The following is a 22,753-nucleotide window of genomic DNA, read 5'->3' as shown; positions in this document are numbered from 1 at the left end:
GCCCACGCAGGCCCTGTTAACAGGGTCGGGGCCGGACTGGTCCGAGAAGTGCGGGCTGGCCGGACAAGACGGGGAAACCGAGGCCAGGGAGGCCGCGGCCCGGAGACAGGCCCCGGGGAGGGGCGGGAGCGGCCGGGCTCCGCCGGCGGCCGGCCCGGCCCCAGGGCCTCTCGCCGCGCGCTCCCGCTCCCCGCGGAGGGGGCGCCCCGGGCGGCGGAGGCGGATGTGGGCGGGCGGCCGGGCGGGGCGGGCGCGGGGCGGGGAGAGGGCGGGCCGGCGGGGCCGAGCGCGGCGGGCGGGCGGCCGGCCCAGCGCAGCCGCGCAGCCAGCGCATCCCGAGGAGCGAGCCGGCGGCCGCGCACGAGCTCCGGGCCCGGCGGCGCGCGAGGCCCGCCCGAGCAGCGCCCGCCGCGGCCTCCAGCCCGGCCCCGGCCGGCCGGCCCGCGGGGATGCGGAGCAGCGGGCGCCGGAGGCCGCGGCCCGGCTAGGCCCGCGCTCTCGCCGGACGCGGCGCCCGGTGAGTCCCCGCCCGCCCGCCGCCCGCCGCCGGGGCCCGGATTTCCTCCCCGCGGCCGGGCCGCTTTGTTCGCGGCCGCCGGGCCGGGGCGCGGGCCGCGCGCGGCCAGAATGGAGGCGCGGGAGCAGGAAGTGGCCGAGCGCGGCCTGGGCGGGGAGGGCGCGGGCCGAGCGGGCGGCGGGCCTCCGGCCCCGGCCTCCCGCATGACCTTGGGGAAGCGGCCCCGGCGGGCGAGGCCCGGGCCGGGGCGGAGGGGTGCGGCCCGCGCCGGGGGCCGGGGCCGGGGGTCCGTGGCGGCAGGGGGCTCCCCGGGCTCCGGCCAGCGGGATCCCGGCGCACACTGGGTGCTCGGGGGCCCGGGGAAAAGACTTGACCCGGCTCTCGTTCAAGTTTGTGGGTGGGCCCTTGGAAAGGACTTCATTTTCCCATGGACAAAAAGTTGTCCGTGGTGGCTGGGTGCCCAGGCCCTCCCACAAAGGACTACAGCCTTCCTGGGCCCTGAGACGGTTCCGGAGCTGGGTGGGTTCGCGAGTGCTGCCCACCCATCCCAGAGGCTGGGGCTCCTGCCACAGGCCAGGGGGGTCCCGGGGCAGCTGGTGAACTTGGTGGGTGGGATTGGGGTGGACAGAGCTGGGGTTGTGGGCTTGTGTTCTGTGGCCAGAGAAGCCCCCGACGTTCACGCCTGGCCCCCTGCCACCTTGCTCAGGCCACTCCTAGGTGCCCCGGGCCTCTGGCTCACGTGAAGAGTGGGGTGCACTGGTGGGGCTTGTTCCCTGCCCCGCAGCTGAACGTCTAGTTCATAAGCGGGTGTTTTGGAGGCCAAGGGAGGGGCCTTTCGGAGCAGAGAGTATTATTTTTGGAAGGTCGTGACTTGAACAGCCATAGCAGTACTTCACCTTCGTGGTGAAGGCGCTTGCAGGACCGAAGCCGGGGAAGCAGAGGTCCCCTCGAGCCGCCCGCCCTGTGGGAGGCAGCCCAGGCTCCGGCTCCGCGTGCACCTTTCTGTGGACAGGCACGCCGTCCTGTGTGTGTGTGCAGATATATTTTTACACGCGGGGCTCTCGACAGCTGTTTGGCCCTGTCAGCAGCAGACCCGCTCGGCCCGTGGGGGTGGGGGCCCCCCCTGTGCACAGGTCTTTGAGTCCAGCCCTCTGCCTCCAGGCCACGCCCACTCGCGTGCCACTAGAGCCCCCTGTGCGCGCCAGGCTGGCTGAGTCCGGCCCTGGTGGTCCCTTCTCCAGTCTCACTTGCCACGCCTGCCCGTGGGCCTGCTGAGGGGGGTCAAAGAGCGGCTTCCTTTATATCAGACGCAAACCAGAGAGTGGGTCCTCCTACCCTTCTAGGTTTAGCCCAAGGTGGACAGTGCACAGCGGCTTTCTCCAGGAGCCCAGTAAGGTGGGCTGTGGGAGATGCATATAGGAAGTGTGTATAGGACGAGTGTATATGTACGTATATCCCATGTTGGAGATACTTAGGGGTGTCTGCCCAGCTTGAGGGCCCAGAGAGGTCTTTCCAGGCCTACCCTCCTGGGTGCCCGACTAGAAGGGGAGAGGACTGCTTGTGGGGAGGATGCTGTTTCCCAGGATGCTCAGAACCAGTGATGTGGGCGCTGGGTTTTGAGGGGTGCCTAGGAGTTCGTCCAACAGGGGAGCAGAGGGGTGGGCCACACAGGATCAATGGCCAAAGTGTCTGCTCACGAGGAGGCTGCTGGTGGGCCTCCGAAGGGCGGGTGCCGGGCCTCTGTGTTTGTACAGTCCCCCCATTCCTGATTTGTTGCCTCCTGAATGCTGTAATTATGGGTCTATAACCACCCTGGACTGGGTGCTTCTCACAGACAGGACTCGTCTGAACCTCTCTTTGTCCCCAGTGCCCAGTGCTGAGCCTGGCAAAACCAGAGATGCCTGGTCCATGTTGGCCGAATGAATGAACTGGATTCAGGCCGGCGGGGGCTGAGGTTTAGGAGGGGCCTGGGGTTTCTCTGGGGTGGGTGTGTGAGGGGTTTCATGTCACCCTGGAGGGCTCCGGCTTGTCTGCAGCAGCCGCCTGCACTGGCCCTGCCTTCTCCACGCTGGAATTCCTCTAACCCACACTGGGACGGAGAGGAGGAGGCCTGGGTCCTTCTCGGGAACGCCCGCCTTGGGGCAGGAGCACCATGGACAGGGCGACCTGGGTGCCCTCGCCAGGGGACTGGGGAGGCCAGGAGGTGTGGGCCGAAGCAGTCAGGGGGACTGCCTGGAAGAGAGGGCCTCTGCTGGGTTGGCAGGTTAGGGAGGCTGGGGTATACCATGGGGAGCCTTTTGGGGACAGGGGTCATTTGTACAAAGGTCAGGGGAGATGGGAATGGTCAGAGAGGGGGACAGTGAGCTCTGAGGGCTTCAGGGTCAGGGAGGGGTGGTGGCAGGGGGGCTTACAGCCTGGGGGGAGGGCAGGCCTGGCCCCGGGAGCCATGTGAGTGACTTGGGATCTGGAGCCAGGGTGGGAAGGCCGTGTGGGGGGCGGCGGCAGCTCTGAAGGCTAAGGGGGACAGGTCATGTGGGAAGGCGTGCCTGGCCCAAGGCCCCAGGCACCAAGGGCCTCTTGGGCTCCCCTGAGGCTCTGAGGAGTGTTCCCCAGGCCCAGCACAGCCTCACGCTTCCCTTTGCTTCTTCCAGAGGCTGTCGGCGGCCCGCTGGGCGTGGGGCGGACCCCTCTGAGAGGCACGAGAGTGAGGTCTGGGCCGTGTTGGCCCGCGGGAGCCACAGCAGCATGAACGACGTGGCCATCGTGAAGGAGGGCTGGCTGCACAAGCGAGGTCAGTGCCCGCGGGCCGGCCCGTGAGGGCCCCGAGTTGGGCCCATGGCTCCTCAGGGGCTGGGGGTGGGCTGTGGCTGCTGGACCAGCAGGGCCTCCCTGGACTCTGGGAGCAGCCCAGCGGTGCGTCCGGGGCCTGACGTCCCTGCGGCCTGGGGGACACAGGCCCCGCAGGGTCTCCTGGGTGGGAACGTGCACCCCAGGCCAGCATGCAGCCCGTGGAGCTGCCGCCTGGCCGAGGCTGTGGGCGGGGAGAACTACCCGTTTTCCTGGAAGGCAGCGAGGACTGGGGCCCGTCCAAGGCCTGGCACGCTGGCGGCCCAGGGCACTGCCCGAGGGCTCCTGAGGGCAGGGCAGGGCTGGTAGGCCTGGCCCGGGGCCAGTCTCAGCTGGGCTGTGGGCAGGAGGGGGCTCTGCACTGCCCGGGGCCCGGCGTGCGGCAGGCTCACGCTGGTGCTGCCAGGCCCTGGCCCGTGCCCAGCCTGCCTCTTGCTCGCCCATGTGCCTAGGGAGGGGCTCTCAGGGAGCCGGTGGGATGGAAGCTTGGGCCCGGGCCCCTTGCCTTGTGGCCCTGCTGCCTCCTGTCCCGTAGAGGCTGGACAGGCCCCGGGAGCAGGACAGGCCGGAGGTCGAGGTGTCCGAGGCATTCAGGCAGGGCGTGCTCTCCTGCTGCAGGCCGGGGGCTGGTTAGTCACCACCTGCTCCCCCAACTTCCCCTTCCTGGAGACCAGCTCCCTCCCAGAGCTCTGGCCGCCCTACACTAGCTAGCCACTAGCCCCCACTCCTCACGCATGCCCTCCGGGGACCATGTCCCCTCTCCAACTCAGGATCCCACAGGCCACTGGGAGGGGGACCTCAGGCACAGGCGGGCAGCCGGGGAGCTGCAGTGGAAGTGCGTGTTGCGGGATGCACAGGAGCTGCCCTGCGGAGCAGGTTGGGAAGCACAGGAGAGACGGAGATGAGACCCTGGGCGAATCAGGAGTCACGGATGCGGTCAGCGTGAGCTCTCAGAGCTCACTCCGGCAGCGGTCGGGGGCACAGTGCTCGGCCTCTGGACGGAGGTGGGGCTGCTGCAGGGGCCTGTGGTCCGTGGCCGGCCCCCCCAGGGCTTCCTGCTGCGGCCAGCCTTCTGGGTCCCCTCCCCCAGCGTTGACCCTTTCCTGGTCCCCACCCCCCCACCCCCGCCAGGTCCCGCCCTGTCTCCTCACCTCGTCGCCCTCCTCGGGGTCAGGCCTGAGCCCGGGTCCCTGTCGTCTTCTCTGCACCTGGTGGAAGCACAGACACACCCTGGGGTCCAGGGCCTCTGATCCTTGGCAAGCGTTCGTCGACTGACTGACCAGGGACTGACCTGGGAGATGCCCAGGGTTTCAGGGCTGCCGGGGCCCCTGGCCCAGCTCCTGGGGTGTCCACTGGCCAGCCCAGTTCGGGTAGAAGCGCCCCTCTGATGCCTGGGTGCGTCTTAGAGGGCCACTCAGGGTGTGTGCCTTCTGGAGGGGCAGGGGGCGTCCAGGCAGCGCCCCGTCGCTGTGTCCGTCTCCATGGGCAAGCGTGTTGCGTCCTCAGGCCTTTGTGTGCCCGTCTGAACGGTTGGCGCAGTGGAGGGCGGGCCTGGAGGGGTGGGCCCCCAGCACCTGGGCAGAGTGCAGCCAGCCTCAGGCCGGACAGAGGTCCTGCGTCCGCCCTGCCTCTGGCTCACGTGCTCACCGGGCTGTGTGCAGTGTGGCCCAGGAGGGGCCGTGCCTTGCCCAGGGGGCGCCCCGGGTCCACGCCCACGGCCCCCCCCGTGCCCCTGGGGGACCCGGTGTCACTACCGTCTTGTTCGCTACATCCGTGCGTCTTCCACAAATTTGTTCTCCCTTCAAGTGTGGGCTCTTTCTGTGTGCTGCGCTTTGGGGTGAAAGGGTAAAAGGGGCAGAGATCACAGCCAGGGTCGGGGGATTCAGGGTGACCCTGATTCGGGGCTGGAGGGCTGTGGCGTGCCGTTTCTTGGGCTGCAGGGGGAACTTGTGTTTCCGTCCTGGGGGTCACGTCCTGGGGGTCCGGTGGCTGTACGCGTCCAGCCCCTTGGAGTGGGCGGGAGGGGGCGGTGTGAGCTGCTCCTGTGTGCTCCCCACCTGCCCTGCCCCCACCTCTCAGGACCGGCCGGAGGAGGACGCCAAGGCCCCCCGTGGGGTGGCTCTGGGTGGAGTGGGGACCCGGGCCGGGAGTGGGCAGGGGGCTCCACCTTCCCCTCCCCACCCCCACCGCCAGGGGTCTGATTCTGAGTGGGGGGGGCTCTGACTCTCCTCCAGCTCCTCACGGACCCCCAAGTGCCCCCACGGTGCCTCTTGTTATGGAGGTCAGGGGGCTGCTGTGGGCCGGTGGGCAAAGGGCAAAGACACTTCAGGAGCCGAGCAGGTGTGGGCCTGAGAGCTGAAGGGCGGCACCCAGGATCTGTGTAGGACAGACCCCCGGGCCCGGCCTGAGAGCTGAAGGGCGGCACCCAGGATCTGTGTAGGACAGACCTCCGGGCCCGGCTCCTTCCCCCGCCCTTCAGGGGCTGCATCACTGACACGCGTGCTCTGGCCCAGAGCAGCCGAGCGGGCAGAGGAGAGCCCGCCTGGCGGCCAGCATCCGTCACCGCCCCACGGCACCCAGGCACGGCCTCCGGGCCTCCGCGTCCCCAGGCGTCCCGGGAGCAGCCGGGGACAAGCTGCTAGAGGCTTGGAAGGACGAGGGTTGGACCAAGTGGGGCTGCAGGGACCGGGGGCAGAGCTCCTGCGAGACAGCTGCACGTCCCGAGTACAAGTGGATGTGGATGTCCCAGAAGCGGGCGGCCTCCCTGAGTAAAGCAGGATGCCGCGAGTGGCGGGCAGACACCCCAGCCGTGGGTGGACACCCGGAGGGGCGGGCAGTCGCCCCTCAGCTCCACCGCAGGTGCTGGGGACGGCGGGCTCAGTGCGGCTCACAAAGGCAGCTTCAAGAGGTCTTGTCTTGGATGTGTGCTGTCTGATTTCTGAAGGTGGACAGTTCGAAAAACCAGCCCTCCTCCAGGAGGCAGGGCTGTCTGGACTTGGCCTGCAGTCCAGCAGGAGCCCCCATGCCGCGGGGCTGAGAGGCGGGCGGAGAGCCGGCCTAGGGGCACGGGGTTCCCTGCCCAGGAGCCTTCCTGGGTCTGGCCCCCACTCCCCCAGTGAGGCCCGCCTGGCGGGGCCCTGCGTTCATCGGGCTCGGGGCGGGGGGCAGGGTCTGGTCCTGGGGGCGCCTCAGGCCTGCCTCTATCCCGACCCTAGCCGGTGGCTGGCCCGGACCTTTCCCTGGTCCGGGCTCTTGCCAGCTCACTGAGCTGCTCCCAGCCCTCCTGGTGGGGAGTGGGCTTCTGGGCCGTGCTGGCGCCTCCCCCGCCCCCACCTCAGTCCTGGCCGGTTCCTGCTTCTGGCCGCCGCCCTGGGCTTCACCTACCCCCTCTGCTGGCTCTAGGCCCGGGGGATGGTGGTCCCGCGCGCTGACAGCCTCCCCCCCACCGCAGGCCTGAGCTTCTCACAGGGCGGGGCCGTGGGGGTGAAGCCCTGCTCCTCTCGAGGAGGCCGAGGTTCTGCTGGCCAGAACACGGGGCTCGTGGGACCCCCGGGGCGGGGGCCGCTCCCTGTGCTGTGTGCCCCGGCCCGGAAAGCCAGCTGAGCTGGGTCCCGGGCTCCGGTGTCCGGCCCGGCAAGGCGTGCCCAGCTTCCCTCCGCGTCAGGTCTCGGGGGCCGTGGCTTTGGTCCTGGCGGTCCCCTTGGGCCGCTCTGAGCGACAGCCAACCCCAAGGGTGGGGGCCGGCGCGTGGGGGCGGGCCGTGCCTGGAGGGGCGCCTCCAGCCTGCGGGCGGTGGCGACCTGGGGCCGTGGCGTGTGGCTGAGGCTGAGGCCCGCAGGCCGGTGTGGGGCCGAGCTTCCTGTTTTGTGAGCAGGCTGAATTTTCCCTTCAAAACAAACAACAAAAGAGGAAGCTCCGGCGGCGTCCTTGCGCTGGGGGTGAGGGGTCATCCCCGCCCCCGCCCCCGGTCCCCAGACTCAGACGCCGCCCCTGTCTGCTTCCTGGCCCCACGCTGGCAGGCGGGGAGGGCCCTGGCCCCTGGGAGCACAGCGAGCGCCCCTACAGGGTCGGGGAGCGCGTCCCGCCCGGCGCGGTCCTCGGGGGCAGCCTGGGCTGGGTCGCGTCAGGCCAGTTCCTAGAAGTGTGGTGGGGGTGTGGGCGTCCCCCCCCGGCCAGGCTCGTGGCCCGCAGCTGCCCCGGGGGCCTCGCGTGACTGCTCCCACGGGGTGGGTGCCCTTGGTGTCTGCCCGTGCGCCCCCCGGGGGGTCCCTGGCCCAGACCTGGCCCCCTGTGGCCGCTTGGGAGAGGGCCCCGACTCGGGCCCGCGTGTGCCCCACGCAGCACACCCTCCCTGCTTTCTCGCCTGTGTCACGTGGCTCCCTAACCGTCAGAAATAAGACTCTTGTCTCAGGAATGTTGGAATCGATGGGGGGCTGGTTACATGTGCCGTTGCTCCTGCCAACCCTGGGGCTGGGGGCTGGGGGCACTGGGTGTGCGCCCAGGACCGATCCCCCTGAACCCTGGGCTTTGCCCTCTGGGCCTGGCTGGGCCTGCCTGCGCCGAGGCCTCAGCGGGATCCACAGGGTCAGGGGCCCCACACCGGGGTGACCTCAGAGGAGCCCTCTGGCCGCAAGGATGTGCTGCTCTGCCCCAGGCTGGGGTGCAGGGTGCGTGGCGAACCTGAGTGGGGGGCTCTGAGGAGCTTGGAGGGGACAGGGCCAGGGTGGGTGTGGCTGGGAGTGTGAGGAGGCAGGGCCAGGCGCCGGCCGGTCACAGGGGGGCCCGCGGGAGAGGGGCCGCTGCGACGGGCTCCACACTGGGGAGCAGTCGGCGGCGGGCAGCTGGGTGGTGGGGGCCCAACAGCCCCGAGGTCGCTGACTCCTCTGCTCTGCGGGTGGTGTTCTCTCCTGGGGGGACGTCGGTGCTCAGAGCCTCTTGGCCGTGGGGAGGCCAGCCTCACTTAGATGCCCGCTCTGAGCATCTGGGCCGGCGGGTGGGGGCTGTGGGCACAGGACAGGCCCCGCTGCCCCCCGGGAGCCGGCGCCGCCCATCTGCTCACTCGCCTCCCCGTGCGCATCTCCTCTGCCCTGCCCCGTGGAGCCTGGCGCCTTCCTGGGTTTGGTTGGGTCCATCCTGGGCTCTTGGCGCGGGGTGAGAGGTATGTCCCTGGGGGAACGTTGCGGAAACCCAGCACGTGCATGCACGTGACTTTGGGCAGCCCTGCCCGAGGGCCAGGGCCTGTGACCCAGAGGCCAGCAGCTGAGGGAGGAAGCTGTGGACTGAGAGGCCTGTGGGCTGCCCCTCCACCTCCCATCCCGAAAGCGCAGGCCCCCAGACGCCCCTGCAGCAGCGAGGCTGGGCGCCCACGCAGGCCCAGGGCGGCGGATGAGGCCTGGCGGGTGACCGTAGGGAGAACTCTTCGGGTCCATGGTGGCCCCTGGGCAATGGGGCTGCGGCCGTTTGGCGGGCGAGGTTTCTGAGTGAGCGGTGATGTGGGTGAGGGTCATCCAGCCACTGGAGGACAGGGAGATGAGAGGCGGGGCCGTGGGTTGGGCAGGAGGCCCCATGTCCCAGGCAGAGGCCCCGGGATGGAGCCAGGGGGGCAGCTCCAAGGTGAGGGCGGGGTGGGGGGGCTCCCTGGGGCCCAGTGCCAGCCGGATGCGTGCAGGCCGGGGTCGGGACAGAGCCAGGGGGGCAGCTCCGAGGCGAGGGCGCGGGGAGGGGGTTCCCTGGGGCCCAGTGCCGGCCGGATGCGCGCAGGCCGGGGTCAGGGCGGCTGTTTTCTCTAGCCGGTACAGTGGGTGATGTCTGGTGCCCAAGGCGGAGGCGGGGTTTTCAGAGAGGGTGGCCAGGCCGGTGGACGTCCAGGCTGGGTGGGCGTGCAGGCAGGGCAGTGGTGGCTCGTGGGTGGCAAGAGGCCTGGAGGCCCGGTGCTGCCCTGGGGCAGCGGGAAGCGGGAGGGCAGCCCCCGGGGCCTTCTGCTCTGCCTCGGTAGGGGGGGCCCAGCATGCCCCCCGACTGCACCCCTGTCTGCCACCCTGCCTCCCTGCATTCCTCTGCAGTCTGTGCGCCTTGGGCCCTGCCCACTCGATGTCAGAACCAGAGACCGCACGGCTTCCCAGTCTGTCCAGAAGCGGGCCCGGCCTGGCAGCAGGACCTTGACTCTGGCCCCCAGCCGCCTCTCTGGGACCTCGAGAGCCCCTGCCTCGGGCCTCGGATTCCCCAGGGAGCGGCTAGTCATGACGCTCCCCCTTCTGTGCCTGCGGGCCGCCGGGGACGGCTCAGGGCCCGTGTGGGGGCGCACCCCTCCCCCCCATCACCTCCGCTGGGCCAGGACTGGACGCCCATCCTCTCCGCTCCTCCGAACTGCCCGTTGTGCCCCCAGGAGGACCTTGTGAATGCTGCGTCCCCAGGAGCAAGGAGCCGGCGGTGTGGTTTGCGCGCAGACCCGGGCTCCGCTGGGGTGGGCTGTGCCCCCTCCCTGGCACCGGCTCTCAGCGTGTGCTGACCGTCCGTGGCTGGGTGTCCTGCTGGTGGGATGGGGCCTGCGGACGTGGGGACATGGCCGGCTGTGGGCCTGGCTGGCTGGGGCGCGCGGTGGCTGTCAGTGGCCGATGGCTGTGGGGTGGGGGCGCCGCACAGGAAGCGCCGTCAGCTGGCGCCCGCTCCCTGGGCCTGCTGGGGCTTGCTCTGCTCTGGAGAAGCAGCGTAGTGCTGCCTGGCCCCCTGCCAGCCGCTGCCTGCCACCCACCACTGCCGTGGCAGTACGTTCATCCAGCAGTTTCCCCGAGAGCTGGGGACTCTGGACCGGCTCAGGGGCCCGTGCAGGGGGCTCGGGGTGGAGCTCGGAGGGGCCAGACCCCCGGCGGGGGAGGGTGTGCCCGTGGCAGGCCCGGGTTCTGGGAGCCTGCGTGCTGCTTCCCGGGGCCCACAGCTCGGGTCTCGGCCTCTGGGTCTCCTGCCCGGGTGCCCTGACCCACGATGCGCTGGGACCCGTGCTGGGACTCACACTGGGAGACGTGCTGGGGGATGTGGGGGCTGGCCGTCAGCCTGCGTTCGTCCTGTCTCCTAGCTGGTCCCCGGCCCGGCTGTGGGAGGCCAGAGATGCTGGAGAGGAACCCCCCGCCGACCCTTCCCTGGGAGTCCTGTAGCCGCTTCCTGGGGATGAGCTGGCGCGGTGGGAGGGCCCTGCTGGCAGACCATACTTGGGGATGCTGAGGGGAACCTGGGGGGCAGGAGAGGAGGGGTCCCCGCCTTGGGCTTCCCTGTCTGTCCCCAGCACGGGCTGGGGGTGTCTGTCCTGCCGTTCCCCCGTCGTCGGCCCCCAATGTTACGGCCAGGTGGACAGCATGGTGTGGCCAGGCCCTGGGCCGGCGGCCCTCCCCACGCCCTGCCTGTGCCAAGCTCATTCACATGCAGGCCACAGCCCAGGTCGCAGCTGGCGGCCCCCGAGTGACCGCCTGGCTGGACGTCTGCAGGCGGGAGTGTCCCAGAGACTGAAGAACGGGGTCTGTGTGTCTCCGAGCCTCAGCCCTGGCCTCCTCCTGCCGTCCCCCCACTGCAGCAGGATTCCTGCTCCTCCTCCGGGGGTCTGTGTGCCGGCTGCCGGGGGCCTGAGGCGGGTGCGGCAAGAGGCCACCTCCTCCGGCCGTCGTGTCCACTGTGGGCTGCCTGGCCCCCCTTTAGTGCCCTGGGTGCGGGCTGGCGGGGAGCCCAGCAGGCCTGCGGCCGGCCCGGGACCCCTCCTCACGGGTCTGTCCATATTGAGTGCCTGCCCCTCGGCTTCTTTCGGCCCGTGCTCCCTGCCACCCCCACCTGCCCGGGTCGGGTCCCAGACCCCGCGTGGCTCTGGCAGTGGGCTCGTTGGGGGAGAGTGGGTGGGGTCTGAGGCCTGGGCTGGGGCATGGGGGGGTATTGCTGGCGGCCCGCGTGGGGCACGGCGCTGGGGGCCCACGCTGGGCGCTGTGGGGGCGGCAGCATTTGGTGAATGAAGATGGATCTGGGGGCTGCTTGGATGCGGCGTGCATCGCTCTCCCAGCGCACTTAGCGTCCCGGGGAGCGGCAGCTGGCGGGACGGGAGGCTCTCCATCAGGGGCCGACAGCTCCAGACTGGCGCGCAGGCGGGTGGGGCGAGTGGCGGGCGGGCGGGTGGGTGGGGTGAGTGCCGGGCGGGCGGCCCCCAGCCAGCTCTGCCCCCCACCCCCGCCCTCCTCCCCCAGCGCTGGTACAGGCTGGCGAGGGGCCCCCAGTCCTGGGACAGGAAGCACCGTGCTGGCCACCTCCCCTGGGGTTTGGGTCTCAGGACTGGGTGGGGACCCTGCTAAATGCTGCCGGAGTGGGGGCAGGTCACTGGCTGCCTCCTGGGCCCTCCCGGGTGGGTCAGTAGTGTCTGGGCCTGGTGGAGACCCCTGCCTGCGATCCCTGGCGGATAGCAGGGAGTTCCTGGACGCCCCTCGCATCCCCCAGAGGCCCTGGATGGGAGTGGGCTGGGGCGGAGGAGCGGGCGAGGGGAGGGGGTCTGGTCCCCGCTTGGCCTGCAGGTGGCCGTGTCCAGGAAAGCCTGGCCCCCTCCCCTCCACTGCCCGGTGGCCCTCTGCGGAAGCGGGTGTCTAATTAGTAAGTTTTCTTCTGTCGTTCAAACTCCTTGCTCGGCAAAATGGAAATGAAACGTTTTTCCTGGGTGTCAGTATGAAAAATGGCAGTCGCTGGGACGTCACGGAGGACATCTGCTCTGGTCTCTGGCGCGTGTACGGCTGATGCTGCAGAACTTGGGGGGAAACTTTCCCGGGGACCTGGGTGACCTATGGGTGGGACGCAGGGCCTTCCAGGCCTGGCTTCACAATAGCGTGCTGGGCTCCCCTGGACGGCAGGAGGGTCATCGTGTGGGCAGGGGCTTCTGCTCCGAGTGCCCACCCTGGGGACCTGCTGAGGGTGGGCTCGCGTCTGCCAGGCGAGCCCGGGCGTCTCACTCTCGAGTGTGGTGCTGGCTGCTCGGCGCTGGACGCCAGGTTCCTGGAGGGCCCTTAGGACTGGGCCAACCTCCATCAGGTCCAGGCGCCCACCTGACCCCCTTTCCAACACAGGCTGGGGTGGGCTGTCCATCAGAGGTGGGTGCTAACCCACAGCAAGCCCCGCCTGCCCGCCCGGCCTCCACCCCAGGGGAATCGGGGTCTGCGCCTGGCCTGGCCTGTCCCTCGACCTGGGGATGAGGGTGTGTGGGCCCGGCGCGCCGCCCAGCGGCCCAGCCTCACGCCCGCCTGCCCTCCACCCTGGGATCGGGGTCCGTGCCTGGCCTGGCCTGACCCTCGACCTGGGGATGAGGGTGTGTGGGCCCGGTGCGCGGCGCAGCGGCCCAGCCTCACGCCCGCCGCGTCCGCAGGTGAGTACATCAAGACGTGGCGGCCGCGTTACTTCCTCCTGAAGAACGATGGCACGTTCATTGGCTACAAGGAGCGGCCGCAGGACCTGGAGCAGCGTGAGTCGCCCCTCAACAACTTCTCCGTGGCCCGTAAGTGCGTGGCAGCCAGGGGCGGGGGTCCCTGCACATCTGCAGTCCCTCGTGGGCCCCCCGGCCTCTGCGTCGGGCCGGCAGCCCTCGGGGACTGTTAGTCGCTGGTTTTGGCTGCGCGGGTCTCTGAGCCGAGGCCCAGGGCTATTGGGGGTGGAGTGCTCCCCCCGGAGGCGCTGACGGGCCCCCAGGGCTTCTCCCCAAGGCCTGGGCCCGAGGCAGGCCGGAGCGCCCGGCTTTGGGGACCTCTGTCTTCCCAGCACAGGTTCTCAGAGGCCCCGGCCCTGTGGGGGCGCGTGTGCCCACCTCGGCAGGGTGCAGGCTGGGTGGGTGCCGCAGTGCAGCCCGGGGTGTCTCAGGAGGCTCAACGGATGGGCGCGTTTTTTCTAAAGCAAGTGCTGCCATGGCCTCATGCACCTGTAGGGGGACGGCAGGTGCGACTCTACCCGAGGCGGGGGGGGACCCAGGCGTGAGGACGGGCAGCCTGGCAGGGCCTCCAGCCCGGGTGCCGTGCCCAGGGCTGGCCCAGGACGTGGGCCTGGGGGTGGGTGAGTGATGGCTTGTTGACTGGCAGGCCCCGGGGCCCGCCCACCTGCTGCTGGGTCACAGAACACAGGCCCAGTCCCACCCCGGCTCCTCGTAAGCCCCCCACCCTCCCTGCCGCGAGCCCTGGGAGCCCGGGGCCTGCCAGCTCCCCAACCCTGCATCGAATCGGGGTTGTGGTGCAGGGTCGGCGGGGTAGCACACGGCCCATCCCCCAGCCTCTGTGCCTGCAGATCCCGGGTGGGGCTTGCCTGCTCCCTGGCTGTCCGTGCTGCGAGGAGGCCCAGCCGGCACACCCTACCCCAGGGCTTCCAACGTGGGGAGCAGAGGACCTGGCCCTGACGGGGCCCTGGCTGGGGGCCCCCTGGGGTGCTTTACCAGGGCCTGGCTCCCGTGAGCCCTGAGCCCTCCTCCCAGGCTCCTCAGGTGTCAGCAAAGCAGCAGGTAGAACAGAGGCGGGCGGGCCACGGAGGCAGATCCCCCTCCCGGCAGCCCCGTGGCCGCATGTCTGGGCTCCCCACGGGTCCCCCCTGGGCCAGGATGGGGGCTTTGGGCCTGGGAAGGATGCTCAGCTGGGCAGCTGCCACCTCGTGGGGGAGGACGTCCCTCAGGAGTGTTGCCCAAACCCAGCACGGGAGTGTGGGGGCCGTCGGGATACACGGGAGGCGGGCACCACCCAGGGGGCCTCCGGCAGCAGGTGAGGTGGGGCTTGAGGCAGGCCACAGGCGTGCAGGAGCAGGAGCTCCGGAGCAGAGCCGAGAGGGGGGCCGGCGGCTCCGCAGGGGCCTCTGGAGCAGGGGCTGTTCACTGGGGAGGGATTCCCGGGGTGGGGGCAAGAAGTCAGGCCCTGGATGGGGGTTGACTGCCTGGGTCCTGGGGACTCCTGGTGGTCTCGATGGGCGGAGTGAGTTGGAGGAGGGGTGTGCAGACCCAGAAGGCTGCCACACAGATTTTCTTCCCTCCCCTGCCCCGGGTAGACGCGGGCCTCCAGCACCGCGCCCCCCAACCCCGCCCGGGAGCCCCCTGCCCTGGTCCCTAGCCTGGCAGACCGTTCCTTGTTTTGCGCTCGGCTGAGCCTGGCGGGGCCCCTCGCGGTTGCCAGGGCCTAGATGCTGGAATGTCGGAGGCCCCTGCGCTGGCCCCAGGCCCCTCCTGCCTCACACAGGCCGAGCTGGAACCCAGCCCTGCTCCAGGCCCCGACACACCCACAGCTCCTTTGCTGCAGGTGTGCATGTTTGGGGCATGCATGCTCCAGACGTGCGTGCGTTCCCAGGTCTGCCAGCCTGTCTCTGCTCCTGCGTGCACCCGGGGTCACGGGCAGCAGTGTGGGGAGGGTCAGCCCAGGTGGCCTCTGGAGCGGACAGGCGGCCTCTCCAGAGGGTGAGTCATTATCAGCCTCCGTCCCAGGTCTGGCCCTGCGCTGAGACAGGGAGCCCGCTGGTCCTCGTGTGGCTGGGGGGTGGGACATTCCTGCTCGGGAAGCTAGGGAGCTGCTCTCCCAGAGGCCTCCTCCCCGCCAGCCCCTCCTCAGGCCCCCCAGACCCCCCACCCTCCTACTGGTTGAGGACCGTGTCCTGGGCAGCTGGAGATCTCAGAGACCAAAGAATAGACCATGGAGATGGATTCGCCCAGTCGCAGACACCCCCTCAGGGGCACTGCCTAGCTCTCAGCAGGGTCCCAGCTGGAAGGGGCACTCTGGCCCCCTTTTACAGGGCGGGAGACTGAGGCTTGGAGAGGTCTGGCCTGCGGTGGGTGGGCTGGGACGCTGTGCAGAAGGTGCTGCCTGCCCCTAGAATGCCAGCTGATGAAGACGGAGCGGCCGCGGCCCAACACCTTCATCATCCGCTGCCTGCAGTGGACCACGGTCATCGAGCGCACGTTCCACGTGGAGACGCCCGAGGAGCGGTAGGGAGCGCAGGCGCCGCGGCCGGGGAGGTCCTGGGCCCTGGGCAGAGCCGCGGGTCTCACCTGAGCGTCCTGCAGGGAGGAGTGGACCACCGCCATCCAGACGGTGGCCGACGGGCTCAAGAGGCAGGAGGAGGAGACGATGGACTTCCGGTCGGGCTCACCCGGCGAGAACTCGGGGGCCGAGGAGATGGAGGTGTCGCTGGCCAAGCCCAAGCACCGCGTGGTAAGTCCCAGCCCTGCCCGGGACCCTGCAGTCACGGCCCCCCCACATCCCACCTCCCAGCCCCTGCATGGAAGCAGGGGAGAAACGCTGGGTGCAGGAAGGCCTGGGTACTGTTATCTCGTCCCCCAAACCCCAGCGTTCCCAGTCAGGGCACACAGCCCTGCAATCTCCCTTGAGCCCTGGACCCGCAAGGACCATCTCTCCTGCCTGCTGCCCTGGCCTCACTGTGCTTGGCCCCGAGGCTGCCCGCAGAGACCCCAGCCCCCCTCCGCTGTTGGGCTGCCAGCAGTCACCGTGCTGCCCCCTGATCCTGGCGCCTGCATGCTGCCCTCAGACCATGAATGAGTTTGAGTACCTGAAGCTGCTGGGCAAAGGCACCTTCGGGAAGGTGATCCTGGTGAAGGAGAAGGCCACAGGCCGCTACTACGCCATGAAGATCCTAAAGAAGGAGGTCATCGTGGCCAAGGTAGGGGCTGGGGCTGGGGCTGGGGGCGGGGGGCCGGGTGGGGCCAGGCAGGCGGCTCAGCAGGGCCTGTCTTCCAGGACGAGGTGGCCCACACGCTCACAGAGAACCGCGTTCTCCAGAACTCCCGGCACCCGTTCCTGACGGTGAGTGCCCCCCATGCCCCTGGGGTGGAGGCGTGGATGTACAGCGCCGGGACCCCAGCCTGTCCTCCCTGCCAACCCGGCAGGCTCAGAGCTTGGCCGATGGTGGGCGGGCTTGCAGGAGGGGCGGACGGTGGTGCCAGGTGCGGGGCGTGGGGGTACACAGAGTGAGCAGGGGCTCCCGGCCTCCCTCTGTCCTGCTGAGACCCCGGGAGGCTGCACTCCCCACGCCCACCCCTCTGCTTCCCCTGGGAGGCTCACGGCACTCCCTGTCCTGGGGGAACTCGGCCCAGGAGGGATGTATGGAAAACCCCTGAGCCCTGAGCCCTCTGAGCCCTCGGGAGCAGCAAGGCGTTGGCTGGATTTAGCCGCCAGGCCTGGCTGGCCACGCTCCAGAAGGTCAGCAGTCAGGCGACCAGGCCAGCCTCCGGAGTCTTGTCCCCAGGACCACTGTGCTCAGCATGGTGTCTACTCTCCAGGGGACGCCTGGTCTAACGCTGGGAGAGAGCCGAGGAGCAGTCAGGCTTCTGGTGCTTTTGTCCCTAAGATTCTCATGAGAAGCGTGAGGCGTTAAGAGCAGACACTGTGTTTGTCCGCCCAGACTTAGCATGAGCGTGGCTTTGCCTCTTCCGCTTCATTTTGCGCCTTCCCCTTTGTCTGGCCAGAGGATTGTGAGGAGAAGGCCAGGCTTTGTCACGCCCTCCACTGGGTACCGGCCACCTCAAGTCCTGCAGAGATCCAGACTTGCTCTCCCTGAGGATGCTTGCCTCCCTCTGGCTCTCCCTGGGGATGGGGGATGGAGCAGGGCGTGGGGGAGGGTCTCTTGTCTGTATCTTCGGGAGCCAGCGGGACATCCCATCAGAAGCCTTTCTTTTGAAGTGAGGCTGCCTGTGGCTTGAAGCGTGAGAGCAGTGATCACGTCTCCACGTGGTCACTGGACCTGCAGCTGCTGGTCCTCGGGCGTGGCCTTTGGGACAGCGGGGGTCCCCCACTCCACAGGGCAGACCCCTGCCCAGCCCAGGGCCAGGTTCCAGCTCTGCTTCCCTCGCAGGCCCTGAAGTACTCCTTCCAGACACACGACCGCCTGTGCTTCGTCATGGAGTACGCTAACGGGGGCGAGGTAGGGCCCTACCCCAGAGCGGCCCTCTCTGAGACCCGGGTGTTCGGGGGGCCACCCTCCCCACTCCGCGCCGGGTTAGGGTCTCTGCCCCGCGGCCCTGGCCCGGGTGGCTGGCCCAGCTCAGGCTTCTCCTCCCGCAGCTTTTCTTCCACCTGTCCCGGGAGCGGGTGTTTCCCGAGGACCGGGCCCGCTTCTACGGCGCCGAGATCGTGTCGGCCCTGGATTACCTGCACTCGGAGAAGAACGTGGTGTACAGGGACCTCAAGGTGGGCGGGGCCGGGAAAGAAGCTGGGGGCGGGGCTGGGGTGGGGGGAGGCGAGCGGGGGTGGGGCCGGGACTTGAGGAGGAGAAGCGGGGCGGGGCGGGAGCCCGGAGGGGAGTCAGGGCAGGGCTGGGGACGCGCGAGGGAGGAGGGGAGGGGGGAGGGGAGGCGGGCCTGGGGCGCCGGGCGCCAGGTGGCTGGGAGGCGGGCTGAGCTGGAGGCCAACTCCTGCAGCTGGAGAACCTCATGCTGGACAAGGACGGGCACATCAAGATCACCGACTTCGGACTGTGCAAGGAGGGCATCAAGGATGGCGCCACCATGAAGACTTTCTGCGGGACCCCCGAATACCTGGCTCCCGAGGTGCGCACCGCCTCCCCCCCCCCCCAGGTCCTCATGTCCCCTGTGCTCTCTGAGCCCGTGCCCTGCACCCCCAGGTGCTGGAGGACAACGACTACGGCCGGGCAGTGGACTGGTGGGGGCTGGGTGTGGTCATGTACGAGATGATGTGCGGCCGCCTGCCCTTCTACAACCAGGACCACGAGAAGCTCTTTGAGCTCATTCTCATGGAGGAGATCCGCTTCCCCCGCACACTCAGCCCGGAGGCCAAGTCCCTGCTCTCTGGGCTACTCAAGAAGGACCCCAAGCAGCGGTGAGCCCTGCCCCGAGCCGCCCTCCAGCTGCCTGTCCCCCGACACCCCCAGGCACTGCTCAGCAGGCTTTGCTGGTGGCTGTGTGTGATGTACTTGGCCTGGGCTGGCCCAGGCAGGGCGGCCCCTCATACCCGGCCAGGAAGAGCCTGCCCGGCTCACGGTTCTGCCCACCTGGTGCCCGCACCTGTGGGGCTTTGCCGCGGAAGGGGCTGCTCTTGTTCTTTGCTGCCTGGCGGCCGGCCTCAGCCTGAGCCCGGGCCCCGGCCCGCCAGGCATGACCGGTCACCGTGGCTACCGTTCCCCCCCAGGCTTGGTGGGGGCTCTGAGGACGCCAAGGAGATCATGCAGCACCGATTCTTCGCCAGCATCGTGTGGCAGGACGTGTACGAGAAGAAGGTGCGTGGGGCCGTGCCCCAGCCAGCACACCCGCTCACCTGCACCTGCTCACACCTGACTCACATCTCACACCCCCACACACATGAGGAGGCTTTCGAGGGTTGAGGCAGCATGCTTCCTGCACACGTGGTTCTCTGCTTTTTGCCCTCTGTGGGACCCACGAGCTCCAGGCCCTGGCCCGTGCTGGCAACGTGGCTCACAGACCCAGGGAGCTGGTCCCTAGGCTTGCTAGCTGTCTCTCCTCAAGCCTGCTTCCACCCTGTTGCCAGCACACCCCTTCTTTGCAGGCTGCACACAGCCAGCTGGACCTCTGTCCCCGAGACTGGGCTCCCTGACTCTGCCCCTCTCCAGCCAGCATCCTGCCCCAGGGCCTGCTTGCCTCCTGGCCCTGCCTTCTGAGGGCTCTGGTGCCAACCCTGACCCAAGCAAGACCCAGCCTGCTAGTTGCTGCTAGTTCCCAGGCAGTCCTGACCCCAGTCCAGGGTGGAGCACACGGGGGTCTTTGCTTCCTCCCATGAGCCTGGCCCTTTAAAGTTGCCCTCGAATCCTCTGTCATGGTGGGTCCTCTGCAGCCTGACGCTGCCTGGCCACTGATGCCCAGGGCCGAGAGTGAGGTGGGCAGCCCTGCAGGTGGGTCCCTGAAGGGCGAGGTCCCCCAGGGTACCCAGGCAGGGGAAGGCCTGGCCACAGGCTTGTCTCCTGGGTGGGGAGCTGTGTCTGGGTCCAGGTGTGCCAGGGAGCACGGAGCAAGGCTGTAACCCACCCCTACCTCCTGCAGCTCAGCCCGCCCTTCAAGCCTCAGGTCACATCTGAGACGGACACCAGGTATTTTGATGAGGAGTTCACGGCCCAGATGATCACCATTACGCCACCTGACCAAGGTGAGGGTGCCCTTCCCACCGACCCCTCCTCTTGAGACAATAGAATTCTGTTCAGCATTTTACTGGGTGGCCCCCTCTCCTGTTAGGGGAGAAGGCGGTGGCACCCCACTCCAGTACTCTTGCCTGGAAAATCCCATGGACAGAGGAGCCTGGTAGGCTGCAGTCCATCGGGTCGCTAAGTCAGACACGACTGAACGATTTAACTTTTCACTTTCCCTCTGCAGGGTGGGCACCAGGGCCGCAGTCCCCTGGTCCCGGGATCGTGGGGGCGGGGGTCACTGAGGCTTGTTGTGGAGTCTTGGGGGTGAGCCCTCGGGGCCTGCCTGGGTTTCCCCGGTGCCCCGGAGCTGAGCTGCCCCTCCTGTCCACAGACGACAGCATGGAGGGGGTGGACAGCGAACGGAGGCCCCACTTCCCCCAGTTCTCCTACTCGGCCAGCGGCACGGCCTGAGGGGCCCGCTGGGCCGAGCTCAGTACACCGCCACGGGCAGCCACGTGCTCTGGACGACGCTTCCGAGGACTGGGAGGAAGCCTCGCACGGAGGATCTGTATTTAATGTTTTTTATTTCTGGATGCGTTTGAGTGGAACCACGCCATCCTCCAACACGGATGGGGAGGCACCCCATGCCGTGGGCAGGGCCGCCCGCACTGGGGGCAGAGTGCCCCTGGCCGGCCCGCTCGGGAGGAAGACGTCCTGCGGTTTCTCTTAATTTATTCATCCAGTTCTCCAGACGCTGCCTCGGCCTTTGGAATGATTAGATTCCTGTAGGAAAACGAGGACTTCTGCAGCCGCGTGCACGCGGGTCCCCATGGGCCCTGCCCGTGGCCCCTCCATCCATCCGTCCGGTCAGCTGTCCCTGGCTGTCCCTGTTTCCCCCAACCCCGCAGCCCTGGAAGCCGTCTGGCTGTGGGGTGCTGGCCCAGCCCCCTCTTGCTTGGGGAGGGGCTGAGCGGAGGCTGCAGGAGGGTGGCCCCCACGATCAGGCCGGGCTGGGGCTCTGGCAAGATAGAGGGGCCGGGTGCCACCTATCGCTGTCTGTGCGTACTGGGGTTTCTGATCTCAGGAGAAAGCCCTCCCTGCACCCCTTTCCCACTGGGACCGTCTCTCCGATGGCTCCCCCCGGTAGCACTTGTCCTTCTAGAAGCTTCACTCCCGCTGTTGCCCCGGCCCTGCCCGGCGCCCTCTGCAGGGGCCGTTGCTGCGCCCTGTGCGCCTCCTGGCCAGACGCTGCGCTGCACCAAGGCGTTTTTTTATACTCAACTTTAGTATTTTTACTATTATGAGACTTTCCCTCCAAATTCTTCAATAAAAATTGCTTTTCGACTCTGTGGCTCGTTTTGCTGGGTGGCGGATGGAAGAGCATGTGGCTAACCCCCTGGCAGGGCGCACTTGGCCTTCCCGCGCCCAAGGTGGCCTGCCTGGAGGCCCGGGGACGACCTGAGAGGGAAGGTGTCCCTCACCTGCCTCTGGCAGGATTTGCCAGGGACTCGGAGGAAATGCCTTGGCTGCCCCTGTGCCCATGGCTTCACCCCAGCCCCACACCTCAAGCAGGCCATCCAGGCTGCACAGGTGTCTGCCCAGCAGCACCGTCCATGCAGCAGGCCTGACCACCAGGACGGACCGGGACCCTGCAGGGTCCACTGCTGGCTAGGACAGACAGTCCAGCCACCACCAGGCCCTGGGACCTGAGAGGACCAGAGGGCAGCCTGCCTGGGGTCACACAGCGAGCCTGGGACAGCTGGGCGGGGGGGGCCAGGGTGTCTAAGACGAGCCTCGGGCGCCACCTGCTGGGTGCAGAGAGAAGTTGCCGCGCAGCACCGGGGCACAAGCAGGGAGAGATGGGGCCTCGCTCTCCCCTCCAGTGCTCTGCCCTGAAGGTGGGGGCTGGACAGTCACAGGGCCTGGCGCCTGCGCGGGGGGACAGGGCAGGAGCCATCTCTTCTCCAGGCTCCGGGGCAGGTGGCCCTGACAAGGCATTCCTTGGAGTGGGGCGGCTGCCCGCTTGTGCTGGACGGGGTGCCTGAGCAGTGTGGGGTGCTGGAGGTCAGTCCAGGCCTGGGGGTGCCTCTGGAGCCACCCAGTTCTCTGGGTGGTCCCTTGGGCCCGTTCTGACGGACTCTGGGCTCTCTCTAGTATGCAGCAACTCTCTTGGAAACCAAACTACGCCGAATGTTACCTGCTAAGCATGCTCTGGACCGAGTTCAGAAACAAACATGCCTCAGACTGGAAGCCTGTGCGCTGGTGGAACGCACCGTGGCACAGCCCGTGGAACACAGTACGAGGCTCCTCAGAACAGAGCTGGAACCACCACGGGACGCGGCAGTCCCACTCCTGCAAATATGTATGTGCCCCAGAGAGGGGAAAGCAGGGTCTTGGGGAGGTGTGCATTTTAACACCATAAAAAAGGGAGCAGTACCCGATGATCCCCAGACTTCAAGCAAATGATAGCCCAACGTGGCCTATGTTGTGTGGAAACCCGGGGGGTGCCTTTGAAGCTGAAGCTGGGGCGTGGTGGGGGCAGCTGGCCAGAGAGAGGGGCTTGAGCCGTTCCTTCCCACAGGACCCCCTTGGGAGATGGGGTGATGGCCCCAGGGACATTCCTTGGCCTGGGACAGGCTTCAAGGTCACGGGCACGGACACAAGCGTGACCTTAATCTCTGTCCCATCCGGGAGGGTTGGGCCAAGAGGGGATGAGCCAGGGGCGAAGACCCCAGAACATCCAGACCTTCCTGGAGGCGGGGCTGTGGAGGCACCTCCCTGGCAGGGTGGCCTGGTGAATCATGGCCCCGGGGCAGTGAGGCCCAGCGGGACAGCCTGGCCTGCAAGGGAGGCTGTAATGCCCGCCCACGTCCCACCCTGTCCTTCACTAGGCTGGCCCCCCGAGGGACAGGGAGACGGGAACAGAAGGCCTTTAGCATCTGGAGTGCCCACGGGTCAGGCCAGCTCCCAGCGAGGGGCCGGCCAGGCTGGGGTGTTGGGGTGGCATAGGGTCAGGGCCTTCCCCGAAGTAGATGCCAGCCCAGGAATGTCTGCTCAAAGATGGCTCATCATTCAACAGACACTCAGCCCACCCTTTCACTCTGAGTTTGCCTCTCTATACTTGAACAGGACTTCTTGTCAATGAGGGGGCTGTCTGCTCTCGCTGTTGTCTGGGCTGTCTGAGGGTCTTCATCCCTCGGGGGTGCCTGGCCCACCTCCAGCAGCAGGTCTAGTCGTGGCTGAGCCTGAACACCCTGTGCTGCTCTCCTGCACGCCTCGCTGCTTCTTTATGCCGTCTTTCCTTTCTCT

At 68.4% G+C, this 22,753-nt stretch overlaps 1 protein-coding gene across 2 annotated transcripts; it reads left to right on the top strand.

The window, feature by feature from the left end:
- The first annotated feature begins 309 nt into the window (after positions 1 to 309).
- Positions 310 to 20,788, top strand: AKT1 (AKT serine/threonine kinase 1). Of its 2 annotated transcripts, XM_024981592.2 has the most exons (14): positions 310 to 517; positions 3,169 to 3,308; positions 12,744 to 12,872; positions 15,209 to 15,320; positions 15,399 to 15,546; positions 15,881 to 16,012; positions 16,090 to 16,155; positions 17,204 to 17,272; positions 17,413 to 17,538; positions 17,769 to 17,897; positions 17,972 to 18,186; positions 18,496 to 18,583; positions 19,362 to 19,464; positions 19,836 to 20,788. In XM_024981592.2, exons 2-14 carry the CDS (start codon positions 3,263 to 3,265, stop codon positions 19,913 to 19,915), a joined length of 1,443 nt encoding a protein of 480 aa, XP_024837360.1. In that variant the 5' UTR covers positions 310 to 517; positions 3,169 to 3,262; the 3' UTR covers positions 19,916 to 20,788.
- The last annotated feature ends 1,965 nt before the right edge of the window (positions 20,789 to 22,753 follow it).

The sequence above is a fragment of the Bos taurus genome, chromosome 21 (assembly GCF_002263795.3).
Source record: "Bos taurus isolate L1 Dominette 01449 registration number 42190680 breed Hereford chromosome 21, ARS-UCD2.0, whole genome shotgun sequence".
Taxonomy (NCBI): Eukaryota; Metazoa; Chordata; class Mammalia; order Artiodactyla; family Bovidae; genus Bos; species Bos taurus.
This window is presented reverse-complemented; position numbering and strand designations above follow the sequence as displayed.